A 13,008-nucleotide genomic window follows, 5' to 3' on the forward strand; every position below is an offset into this window, starting at 1 on the left:
TTTTCTCTTTGTTTCTTCTTCTCTTTTCTCTTTGTTTCTTCTTCTCTTTTCTCTTTGTTTCTTCTTCTCTTTTCTCTTTGTTTCTTTTTCAACACAAGTCATTGGTCTTATGTATAAATCCCCTTTCTAACAAGTTGTCGCTCTATTGTTTGGCTGTCTTGTCTCTTCCTCCTTTCCTGTTGTATAGATCTTTGTGTTTTGCTCAGATGAGTGCACCTCCCCTAAGTGACGTTCCTGTATTGTTTTGACCCATTTTCAGATCACCAATGCCATTTCTGCCTGGTTTGAAGCGCACAGATGACTGGCATATTTGTTCCCTGCATACTCACCTTATTGCTGCACCTTCACACTCATTTAATGTGTTTTTGTTTTTGGTATTTTTTTTAACCCCAGGGTCCACCAGGTCCTCAGGGCCCCATTGGTTACCCAGGACCACGTGGAGTCAAGGTAAGAAGGAAGCAGAGACACTGTCCCCCACATTGCTCATTCGACTTGAGTTCTCCAGCTTGCGCTGGAGATGAACAGGCTCTGTTCGGTCTTTTTGAGCAAACCTAAAGAAGGATGCCACCTGCGTGCCCTGATGAAAAGGGTGTTGCATCCTCTAGTTCTGCGGCTGTAGAAATGATGAGAGGGTGACAGGAGAGTGTCGTTTCAGGGGATAATCCAGAGTCCCCATTGCTGAGTGCCTTACCTGCCACTTAGAAGTGGGTCATGGGGAAACCTGTGGAGATGCCGGTCATGTCTGAAGGAAACAGCAACAGTCATGATAAATCTAGGTATTTTTATCTGAAAAAGAAGTATTACTACTAGGAACATAAATGCCCTACCAGAGTGCTTACATCCACCTCCGTGACTTTACTCCATGATCTTTACTGCTTTATCAAGTCTCAGTCCCATGTCTTCTCGCAGGCCATGAAGATAGTAAGTCCCCTGCTCTCCAATAACACCTTGCAGCCTCACTCAGCACTTTGGAGAGATATCTCCAAAGAAAAAGAGATTTTAATTCTTCGTGAGTATGGCTCAGTCCCACTCCAATCATTTTCAGTTTACAACCAGAGGAAATCTCGGCCAGAATGTGAAGACTTTAACAAGGCTGTGAATGAAACAAAATAGCCTATTACTAAAACAAAGCAAGCTTTTCACACTCCTGATCCAAAATCTTGTTATACGAAGCTTGTGCATCTCAGCAATGTGTTTTCTCACTAGATTGAATTCCTCTTCTCTGGCTTGCTGCTGCTGCCTGCAGTACTTGCACACTGATGAGAAGGCGAGGGTACTTTTTCCCCACTCTGTTATGGCTATTATGTTCCGTCAGGATGTGTTAGTTCAGCTGTGGTTGCATCCTGCATCCCAAAGGTCCAGTGAATCTGCAGGGACCTGTGCAGTGGATACAAACACAGACTGAGGACTACAGGTGAAATTAAGCCTTCTTAAATCCCTTGTATATTTTTTCAATAGCAAAAACCCATTTGCTGTTCTGCCTTCAAAATTTTAACTAGATGTATTTAGTCAAAGCAAGCTTTCATCTCCTTTCTTGCAGTGTTGCAGGTCGAGACACAGTGGTCCATTGGGGAATGGTTTGCTGTTGTGTTTACCACTAAAGTGGAACTGTTCCACATTATAGTGATCTACAGAAAGTGTGTCATGCACCAAATCCATAGTGCTTACAAAAACGGTTTTGTTTCCTACAAGCAGTGTTCTAGTAAGTGAACGAATCTCCAGTTCTGAGAAAAACGTGTCTCTTTGGACTTGCAGCTATAAATAATTTTTAGATCTTGCCTCGCTTACCAGAATCCTGTCCTGCTGCAAAAATTTTGATGTACTTTAAACTTTTTTATTTATATATATACTATATATACTATATATATTAATATATATACTTTTTAATTATACTTTTTTACATGCAAAAGGGAGAAAAAAATGTTAAAATACCTGGAGTAAACTATTAAAAAAAAAAAAGAAAGAAAAAAGGAAAAGAAGAAGGAAAAAAAATCTTATTAGAAGAGTTGTATTGCCTCCAGAAGCAATTCTGCCCTGCAGTTGGTGGCTAGCTGCAGCGGTGTTCAGCATGGTCCTTTGTGTATAGCCCCTACAATAGCTCCCTACTAAGGAACAATTCATGCACCTAAGGCAGAACTTGGCTGTTCAGCATTTTCCTAATTCCCAACAGTGTTTGGAGCCCGCAGCCCCTACAAGCCACAGCAGGCAACCAGGTCTTGGATCTCATGATCTCACGGTGTGTTAGCGCTGACTCTGTTGCGCACTGACAGTCTGCAGCCTCTTGATGTGCCGCGCAAGGCTTGCTGCAACGACTCTGGCTCTGCTGGGCCAGGCCTATCCCGTACGAGACCTCTTCTTTTGGTGAGACTTCACATTTGTACAAACACCTCCAGGAGGCACGTGAATCTCTTTTCAGCTGGTGGCCTTGCTCCAGGCATGTTTATCTCATTGCTGGATTTTTTAAGTTCCTCTTCTCTTCTGTTTTCAGTTTTATTCAGCATCTCCTTGTTTAGTTTATGGCCAGGTAAAATTCAGCATAGGTAGAAATCCTGGTGTGGCACATCATTTGTCAGCTGTGGTGGCTCAGGAGACGGGGCTCCCCCGGGCAGGTGGTTCTTTAAGCAGTGACTGCAGCTTCTCCACCAGCACCCTGGGGAAGCCCTGGTCCTTCTCCCAGAGAGAAACGCTGGCCCAGAGGGAGCCCAGTTTGATCCTGTTTGGCAGTTTCCTCTCTTCCAGTTCTTCTAGGCCATCTTTCTGTGTTGCTTCCCCCCTTTCTCCTCTGCATTAGAAGTGCTAATTTCCTCTTCGTGCCCCCAGTGGAGACCCAGTAGTTCAGGAAATGGGGAGTGACCTGCATTAATGCAATTAGTTATCGCTGTGCTGCATAAATAAGCGACAGTTTTGCTCCTGTGCACAGCTTCCCAGTCCAGCTTCAGCCTTAGACTGACTGAGTTTTCTCTGCCTGCCTGTCCCCCCGGCTCTCCCCTCGCCCTGAGTCTGCACCAGGGTTCTTGGTGTCAGCAGCTTTTTTGTTAGACATAACGGCTTGGGTGCTGAGCGCAGCATGATAATGAACAAGGCAACAAGACACCTCCGAGGAGGAGGTTAGTGCTAGATAATACTTGACTGCATCTCTCGAATCCTGAGAGTAGCAATATCTTCTGGAAAATTAGATTCTCTTTACCTTGTCCATTTACGACTAATGTTCTCAGCCGCTGGGAGCTGATTAAGCAGTGGCGTTCTTAATAGCATCACCATGCCATGTCACTCGGACAGAGGCAACTGCAGGGTACAGGTAATGCTGCCTTGGATTCCAGTTTTCCCAAGACCTGCTCTGGTTTTGAGCCTGCAGGGCTGAGCTGAGTTGTTTCTGCAGAAGAGGGTCATTAACAGGTTTTTGCCATGGGAGGGCTCTGGGCAGAGTGCTGCTGCCGCGAGGACTTCTTCTGCAGGCAGGTGTCTGTGGCAGCTGGGCAGGCCGGGATCCACATGGGGCTGCCTGGCCTTGCAGGGCAGGGGAAAGCTGAACGGGTGCTTCAAAAGCAGCCTTAAATGTATTTACTTGCACTGCAAGTGGTCCAGCTCCATCCCATCAGGCAGGAGAAAAGAAATCCAGGTCTTGTCATTGACCCGAGGAGCTCCCAGATTTCCCCAGGCAGCAGAACTCATAAAAATAAACAAAAAAACCCCAGTGTATGTACAGAGGCGAGAACCGTGGTAAAAAGAGCCAAGCTTAACCTTTGTGGGTGTTACAGCAGCACTGCTGACTGCTGTGGACTAGCACAGAAACCTCTGGATATGCGCTCATTGTTTTTAGAATGAATTCACTTCCCAACTGTCCACGTACAACTCTTGCACTGGTTTTCTGTTAATACTCAAATGAGCTCAACATGCAGGCAAGGCATTTGTGGAAATGTTTTTGGAAAGTACATGCAGAAAGCATACTTTTCCTCATGAGTTTTATGCCTGGAAATTTGATTCCTGGAATTATGCTGGAAATGGGCAGAGACCCCCAACCCCACCTGCCCAGTCAAGTCAGCAGAAGTTTTTGAGTATCGGATACTCACTGACAAACCAAAAGCCAGCAGTCAGCAGCTGATGTTTGATTAGCCGTACCTTTAGGAACATAACTTGTACAGATGTTGTCGTCAACGTAGCAGGAAGCAAAAATCAACTATCGTTAACGATTCTTAAATCTTAAGCTTACGTGTACCCTTGTAACATACCTTTTTATCTCCTGCAAGGGAGCAGATGGTGTTCGTGGATTGAAAGGCACCAAAGGTGAAAAGGTGAGTTAACACTATATATTTGGCTTGGCTTTCTACAGGCTCTGAGCGTTTTTGCAGGCCAGTCCTGCAGGATGCCCGCCTGAGAAATTTTCTCATACGTGGGGTGTATTCTCTTAGCGGAGCGCTTGGCCTGAGAGCCCTGGGGACTGGTCACCTCTGTTTATTTTTGGAGCAGGCACAGGATGGATACCTGCTATGATGTTCTGCCAGCACATCTCTGCTTTGACCTGGGAGTAATCGAGTCTCAGTGGCCTGCTCGAGTTTGGGTCTGTTTGCTGAGGCCAGGCATTGCTCATAGCTCAGAGTCCAGCTTGGTGGCGATTTCCTCCCGACAGAATCTGTAGCTTTAGTGATCTGGGCGTGATTCCACAGAGATGGAGGGTTTGTGGTGTGTTACAGCTGGACAGGAGCAAGCGGATTTGGACCTGTAAAGTACAGCATATGGAATATGCTACCCAGCCCAGTCAATAGAGCAGCTTGTGAAATCTAAGTCAGTAAGAAAGTTGACACAGCCTATATGTGCATATATCAAAGGTGTGGTTGTTTTTTCCTAGAGGAAGAGTGGGAGATGGAGAAAATTCTTGCCCTTTTCCAGTCCTAAAGAAATCCATATTCTTTTATTCTTACCCCATAACAATTTGGCAGCAAAGCTGGCAGCTTTTAGCTAGGGAATCCTGGCAGAGACCTTCCAGACTCCAAAGGTGTTTCTGGGAACTATGTCTTCATTGCCTATGAGGGATTTGCTGTAGGATGAAATACATTATTGATTTGAGCTCTGCAATTAAACTTTCTTGGCTGAAAGAAATATTGCCACTGTCCTAGAGGTTGCCTAGAAGCATGGTGTAAAACATTCTCCATGAAAATAAAGCCAGTTGTACTTCAGAAATAATTGGTTCCCAATCCTGGCAAGGTGGTGTTATTCACATCGAGCCAGATTTGTGATCCTGACTTGCAGCCAGCAAGGGGTGTGAGGGAATACATACTTGTGATCCCTCTGGGGCCTCGGCTGCTGCAGCCTGGCTGTGCAGCATGGGGATGTTCTTCTCACCTTTGAGTGTCTGCATGCTTTTTCATGCCTACTTGTGTATGCCAAAGACTTACAGAAGCTGGTGTGACGGGCAGTGCGTGGACTTAATCTTGTCCTCCCCACGTAGGGAACATACAGTGAGGCCAGAGAAGCTTTTTTTTTTTTTTTTTTTTTCCCCCCCCTCCTCCTCTCATCTATACAACTTGTCTGTTTTTCTCTCCCTGTTATTTAGGGTGAAGATGGTTTCCCTGGCTTCAAAGGTGATATGGGCATCAAGGGAGACCGGGTAAGAGTTTGACTAACATGATCCTGTACTGATTATAACCATAGCAGTCAGGAGGGAGGTGAGGACAAGAGCCCAACAGAAGTGCGGTTGCTCCCAGCTGTATTTGAGGGCTGCAAGTGGGGCGGAGGGGCAGGAGCAGGCTCCCACCTGGAGATGTTTGGGAATCGCTGTAGAAAGGTGTGCGTGGCCAGAGAGAGGCAGGGTGGCTGCAGCCGGCTGAACTGTGCTGTGGCCAGGGTGGTGCTTGGGGAAGAGTGGGGAAAGGGAAGAGCCTGCGGTAACCCCGCGGGAGGCTGACCCTAGCAGGGAGAGAAAAGCATTTGCAAGGCTTTCACCAGCTGAGCCACAAAGCATAGGTTCCTCATGGTGCAGCGCAGCTCCTAGCACAGATGAGATAATACATGAGAGGCATATGCTGGTTTCTCCAACCCATAGACCCATCCAAATGGTTTTCCTTCCCCCAGTCCTGCGGGTGAGCAGAACCAAAATGCTGCAGCTGTACAGTCCTTCCTTTGCCTTTCAAGCTCTTCCATTTCCTTGGGAAAAACACCTGGGGAGAATAGCAAGTTAAATTCTTATCCGAGTCCGTCTAGCACGTCCAATCTGTAGGAGCAGGAGTTTCATGTTCACATAAAGCAAAAGAGTTATCCCTAAATTTTTTAGTCCCACTTTCAAGGTAAGATAAATCTGAGTAATAATGGAGGGCCCTGTTTTGCTGCTTCAACTGATGAGAATCCTACAAGATCCAGCTGTTTCATTTATTTATTTCCAGTATCTCTTTTTCCCCATAATATTGCATCTAGGGTCTGGTAGATCTCTCTATTTGCAGAGCTTAATGTGCTTCCATATCATCAATGCGAAGTGTAAAGTTACTAGGAACACACTTTAATAGAAGCTTGAGTAACACTAAGAAAACTGCCAGGGGTGCAGTTTTATAGTAAACTCATATCTTTATCAGCAGGGCACTCTGCCTGGTCTCAAAAACTTTTAAAATCATTGGAACAAACAGACCACCAGAAAACTGGCATAATGCTTTGATGCGGGCACAGGACTTTGCACACATCTGTTCATCCTGAGCGCCCAGCCCTTGGGGAGAAGGGGCTGTTCTCATCCCTTCGCTCTGAATGATTGCACTACTTGTGGCTTGGTGTCTCACCTCTGAGTATTTGGTCTGGAGCCTGCCCCATCGTTCCCACAGATCAGGAGAGTCCGACAGTTGTTCATCCCAGTGTTTAAAGCAAAAATGAATGCCTTGTGTGACGGCTGGTAAAAGTGTAAATCAAATCTTCCATTTCTCATGGTACTTAAATGTATAATTGAACAGTTCCCTTGCTCATACTCTATATGCTGCCTTGGAGCTGTCCTAGGCTGACCCCAGGAAAGCTTCCCCAATCCCCCACTCCTTTCCAAGGAAGAAATCGTGCTGCGATGACCATGGGCAGCATCTCGGGGAGGCAGCTTCTGTGCTTGCCAAATGCAGATATGCATAAGCTGTTTCAAACAAAGCTCACAACTCCTGCTTCCCACCAGCAAGCTCTTTGTATTTTATGATGATATATATACTGAGCTATGAAAGGACAAGGGGTACTTGAGAGCCTCGCAGATAAATCTGAGGCCATCCAGCCTCCTGTGAGTGAGAAGAAGGCTGCCTGTGTTCACAGCGTGGAAACATCTCTCCTTACCCTGCGTGACAAAACGACAACGGTTGTTTTGTGTTCTGAAGCCTGCGGTGTCATAACAATTCATGTTAATAGCTCAATCCTGTCCGCTCTCAGATTTCTTAATGATTTTCAGCACAAAAGCCTGAGCCCTATCTTTAGTCCCAAGTTGCCCGGTTCAGCCCTCAGTTAAACACTTCTCAGGGCTTGCTTGCACATAAAACTGTGATTTGGGAAGCAGGAAGTGGGTAAAGGGGGGCAGTGCAATCAGAGCTAATGAAGGCTGTTTTGGTGGAGATGCGCTGTGTGTAGATGGGATAATTGGGGTATAGGAAAAGACTGCTGTTCTTGGAGATAACAGCCAGGCTGTGTGAATGAAAGCTTGGTGCTGTAATAACGGTCTGCAATTTACTCAATGACAGTCTCATCTGAGCCACTTGATAAAGATCTACTTTCTGAGAGTTGTATTAGCAACTCTAGGGAGTATCTGAATAGAGCCAGGCGTGCGCTGCTGCCCTGCTGGCTCTTTTGCAGAGTGGTAGATACAGGGTCCCAGAGAGGCCTTCTTCATTGGTGCCTGTCTTGTGATTAACAGGGTGAAATTGGTCCTCCTGGCCCAAGAGGTGAGGATGGTCCTGAAGGCCCCAAAGGTCGCTCTGGTCCCAATGGAGATCCCGGTCCTCTCGGTCCTGCTGGAGAAAAGGTGAGTCTTTAGGTTGGCGTAGCCCAGTTCTGTTTTACAGCAAAACCTGTTTCTCCTTGGACAGTCTCGGGTGTGTGGCTAGGGCAGTGTCCAGTGTGCAGAAGCCAGGGGTCAGTTTTAGGGCAGAAGGATGAAGGGGAGCTGGGGTGCTTTGTGTGAAGGCTGGTGTGAGCTGTTCAGAAGACAAGACCGGAGGAGATGGCTGTACTGCAGTGGAGTGACCCGAGTGTATTCAGACCTTGGTCACTTCAAGGTTTATCTGCTTGCGTGTACTGTCTTGGAGAAAAAAAGAGCAGGGGAAAAGAAATAGAAAAATTACAATTATCAGGGACTACAGTCTAATTTCTACGTGCATCTAATTGAGGAAAAAATGGATGGCAAAAAACCAACCACACTCCCCAGTAATACTCATTCTGCGTCAAGCCCGCAGAGCTTCCGGGGGAGAAAAGAATGACTGTGACTCCCCCATCAGCTTTATTTCACCCATGTAATATCTGCCCTGCTCTCAGCTTCTCTGCACCTGGCATCTTCCCTTTCTCCTGGCACAAATTTGAAGCTGCTCATGAGGCACCTTTCCCTCTGCTAACGTGCTTTTATTTGTGTTACAGGGAAAGCTCGGCGTTCCAGGATTACCAGGTTACCCTGGAAGGCAAGGCCCAAAGGTAACTGTAACGTGCTCACACCCCGAGAGGGGTGCTGTGTGCAGGCAAGACCACTGATGCCCTCCAAGCCCTGCTCGTAGGGTTGTGCAGCGGTTTCAGACCTCAGCTAACGGGGATAACGTGGAACGGCAACTGCTTTCAGGCCAGGGCGCCCCCGAGGTTTATTCAAGCCTTAATCGAGAGGGACGTTTTGCAGGAGGAGAATGAGCAGGACTTTGACTCATCTGCTCCTCCGTGGTGATCTCTGCCATCACCGTGTCACTTCGCATGGGCATGAATGGCTGTATAAAATCCAAGGCAATGGAAAGTAGAGCCTTCACCCTCCTCCCTTTTGGAGCTGTTGGGCATGCAGCGTTCTCAGCATTTCATACAGCACTGTCCCTCCTCTCCCCATAAACGGGTAAAAATAGCTCCCAGTCCTTAGCTGGTGGGAATGAACCACATCAGTCTTCCATAATGTGCTGAGAAGAGAAGCCGTGGGGCTGGGGACGGGAAGAGGCAAGGTGTGCAGACCTGCTCCCGTAAGGGCGCTGCAGGACAGCCTGGGTAGCGCGTAAACAGACTCTGTGTGAGCTTTCGTGCTATTAACAGTGATGCTCCTCCCTGTATTATGCTTTGTATCTTCAAAGCTCTGAGCTACTGTTAACTAATTAATTAAGGAGAATGGCTAATGAATCAGGGTCTCCCTGAAATAAAAATAAAACTGCCATTTTCAGATTTGCAAACATCCTTTGTATCTTATCTACACGCCCACCTTTATTTGGGCTGTTTTCAAATGTTCTTTTTAAATTAAAACTGAGAATTCTGCTACGTAGGCTCAAGCTGCAGCCTGGCTTTTACATGCCCTGGAGGCTTTGGGAACTTACATTTTTGTTAACATTTTTTTTTTTTCAAGAATCATATTTCATTATTCATATTCATTGCTTGAAAAAACAGGCTTGTTTAACACTGGAGACATAATTAACTGAGAAAGATTGTTTCCTGGTTGCGGTGTTGATGTTTTATTTTTTAATTTGCATTTTATATCTGTTTTTTTCAGCTTTGCTTTAGCTAATTCAAATTTTAAAAGCAGCAGCAGCTATTCTCTAGGCACTTAAATCAGAAAGGAAAAGCTAGGAGTTAAATTTTCATGAGCAAAAGAGTGACTTAGGAGCTAAAATCAAAAGCTTTCCTGGTCTTCAGGCATCTAATACAATTGCAAGCTTGGGCCTTTGCAATGGCCTCTAATGAGGCATGGATCTTTTTTTTTGTTTTTTTTTTGTTTGTTTTTTTGTTTTTTTTGTTATTTTTGGATGAAAGCTAGGTTCTGAGGTCATTTCAGGACTGTCTTTGGTTTTGTTTTTAATAGCAGAATGTTTAAAAAAAATGTTCAGATTTGTAGACGTCAGCAGGCTTTTGATCAGGGTTATTCAAGGCCAATGAATGCCTGATGTGGAGGGACAGAGCTGGCCATTCCTGTTTGTTGAGCTGTTCTCTCTCTCTTTTCTGTTCCCCCAAGGGTTCAATTGGGTTCCCAGGATTTCCAGGAGCCAACGGAGAGAAGGGTGCACGGGTAAGAGCTGCTCGGTCTAGCCGTTTTGCTGAGTTCCATCTAAAAACCAAGGTGGTTGCTTTCATGGAGGCTGCCGGGCTCTACCCCTCCGCCGGGACTCCCGGAGCCCTCCCTGGCACGCGCTTGTCCGGCTTCTCCAGGCGGGGCTGGAGCATCCTTTGGCAGGTCTCCGCCCTGGGCAGGACCCATCTCCTCTGGCCGGTTACCAATAGCTAGCAGCAGATCTGAGTGCTTCACCTCCGGCAACGCCTGGGCTGTTCCCGTGGTTGGTTTTTGCGTGAAGGGGATCCCTGGCTCCCCGGGGCGTGTTTCTGCCGAAGGCGCGAGGGTGATGTGCCTCCGCGTAGCGAGGAGAGCCGCGGACCCACTGGCCTGGGCACCATCCTGTGCGCTCAAAGAGGCCTCTCCGAAATAGCTCACACAGCTGAAGCAGCCGGGACAGTCCTCTCCCATCTGCAGTCGGAGGTGAGGTCCCTTGAGCAGATACCAAACTGAGTCTGGGAACAGCGAGAGCCTAAAGTAGTCAGAGGCTCCTGACTTCAGCGGTTGAGAGAGATGGATGTTAGCTCCACAGACAGCAGCTTTCCAATTAAGCACTGGATATTTTTCCCTTAAGATATTTTAAGAAATTTCTCTGAACTTGAATTCTTCCCTTGCTGTCAGACATTCCTTAAGGCATGAAGAGCTTTTTAATTAACGGTAATTATTAGAGATGGGTGAATCTGTCCAGAAGTGGCAAGAACCGTCTTTAACCTAACTTGAGATTCATAATGCATAGACGAAACTGTTTCTCCCGCACACTGTCTCCGTACGTAGATACGCTCGTGCAGCTCTGTACGAGGGTACGTGTCCTCGCGCGGGCAGGTGTGTATGTCTGCATGTGTGTATTGCTCTGAAGTAGTCCTGCGCTCGCGGCTCCCGGTATCGATGCTCTTGGCGTTGCTCTCGGTGACGCGTGGCAGTGCGGCTCGTGGCTGGCCCTGTGCAGGGCTGCAGGGAGACGCTGGCGGAGGCTGGTCCTGCCTTGGGGGGCTTGCAGCACCGCGTGGCGATGCCCCAGCCCCTTTCTCCTGGGCCCAGCACTCTCGGTGTCCATCTCAGGTTGTGCTGTGACCCATCGGAGTTGGTGTAATTCCAGCGGAAAGATGCTTTCTCCCCAGAAGAGGTGGGAAGCACTGGGGAATTAATACAAAAACCCGCTCTGGAAACACGGCAATACCAGCAGTGTGGAGAACATGGACAGTTTTGAAGGCCACACCTTGGTCTGTTGGACTGCTGGAAATCCTGACCTGTTCTTATACGTTCCTCCTTTCAAGAAGTAGAGCTATTCTGACTCTTGACCTCTATTAAATGCCCTTAAAATGTGGGGCTTTACCCTCCAGGCTGGTCTCTGCCTCTCCTCTTCACCCACTTGGTCAGTGTTCGTTCCCGAGTAGTGATGAAGGTGTTGAGGGATGGTCTAAACGCGCTGGTGGCTTTTGTGTTGCGGAAGACAAGCTCGAGTTAGGCGACTCAGAGCACAAATATAAAGTCATTCCTTGCACCAGCTCATGTCACAGGGTAAAAAAAAGGTTGTGTGTGAGAGGAGAGTGGGTAGAATTAGTTTCCTTTTTATTCTCATTTAAATACAAATGACTTTTAAGAGACATGTTTGATAGGAGCACGGAAAATACAAATCACTTTGCACTGCATTAATATTGTGCCACTGAAATTTGGTTTATATCTTTGAGGGTTCCCCCCCACACACCTTTTCTTCCGCTGAGTAATTTCATCTCCTTATGAACCACAAATCCAGCGGCTTTCTCTCCACTCCCTTGCTCTCCATCTCCGCCGGAGCTGCTCGGCTGCGGAAGGAGGGAGGGGAGGCTGTGAAGGAAGTGGCTGTCGTGACACCTTGAATTCATGGTAGCCCTATAATCCCCGCGCGGCTTATCAAATACGTGGCAAGGAAATCCTTGAGCTGGACTTGGGGGTGGCGTGAAGCGGGGCATCGGCATGGCGGCGGGGGCCAGGCGCGCTGCTCTGCGGCACCGGGGATCTGCGCCCCTCCGGCTGCATCCGCTGGCTTTGTCCCGGCGGGAGTCGCGGGCAGGCCGGTGGCAGTGCCTGGCTCCGGCGCGCTGCGGTACGGCCGGCAGCGATAAAACATAACAAAACCCATCAGTCTGCTTTTTTTCTGAATGAGGTTTGTGCTCCTAGAAGAAGGTGTCGAGGAGACGTGGTCATGCTCCCTGGCAGGCCACAGGAGACGTCTTCGGTTTTTGCATTGCAAAGGTTTGTTGTGTTTTGGACCCAGCCGCCGAGAGGACGGAGAAGCTCGTGTCCTCCTGGCTCGCGGCGGCGTGGCTGCTCGTCGGCCGGGGCAGGCTGCCGAGATGTCCACCACGGGGCCGGGAGCCCTGGAGCCCTCGCGGGGAGCGAGCGGAGGAGCCTGGAGAGCAGGGCAAGGGAGCGCAACCCCTGCCAGCCTCCAAAGCTGCAGCGGGGGCTGGCTGGCTGGAAATACATTAGTTTATTTTATGGTCACTTTAAATTTTGTCTCTCAAATGCTTAGACCATTTATGCCATTTTACACGCGGTCGTGCAGCTTGTGCTACCTTTGCTGGTGCATTGGTCTGCACACATGTGTATGGGAGAGGCAGAGTGCCTTCATTGACAAATCTGCCCTTTATTAGCAGGAGCCCAGCTCGAAAAACTTTTCAGAGCACCAAAAATGCAAATTTTCATATACTCTTCTGGTGTCCTTTTTTTTTTTTCCTCTCCCAAGTATCTGGTCTGAAATAAGGGAAGAGCAATTATATACAGAGTGAGAGACAGAGCTAGGATCA

General features: G+C 47.8%; 1 protein-coding gene across 2 annotated transcripts in view; it reads left to right on the plus strand.

Moving 5' to 3' along the window:
* COL5A1 (collagen type V alpha 1 chain) overlaps positions 1-13,008 on the plus strand; it is a 173,302-nt gene that overhangs the window by 121,592 nt on the left and 38,702 nt on the right. For both annotated transcript variants that reach the window (XM_026094410.2, XM_026094409.2), the window contains exons 27-32: positions 394-447; positions 4,248-4,292; positions 5,552-5,605; positions 7,859-7,966; positions 8,575-8,628; positions 10,127-10,180. In XM_026094410.2, coding sequence (XP_025950195.2) covers positions 394-447; positions 4,248-4,292; positions 5,552-5,605; positions 7,859-7,966; positions 8,575-8,628; positions 10,127-10,180 — 369 coding nt within the window. The remainder of the gene's footprint in view (positions 1-393; positions 448-4,247; positions 4,293-5,551; positions 5,606-7,858; positions 7,967-8,574; positions 8,629-10,126; positions 10,181-13,008) is intronic.

Source organism: Dromaius novaehollandiae, chromosome 20 (genome assembly GCF_036370855.1).
Source record: "Dromaius novaehollandiae isolate bDroNov1 chromosome 20, bDroNov1.hap1, whole genome shotgun sequence".
Classification (NCBI taxonomy): domain Eukaryota; kingdom Metazoa; phylum Chordata; class Aves; order Casuariiformes; family Dromaiidae; genus Dromaius; species Dromaius novaehollandiae.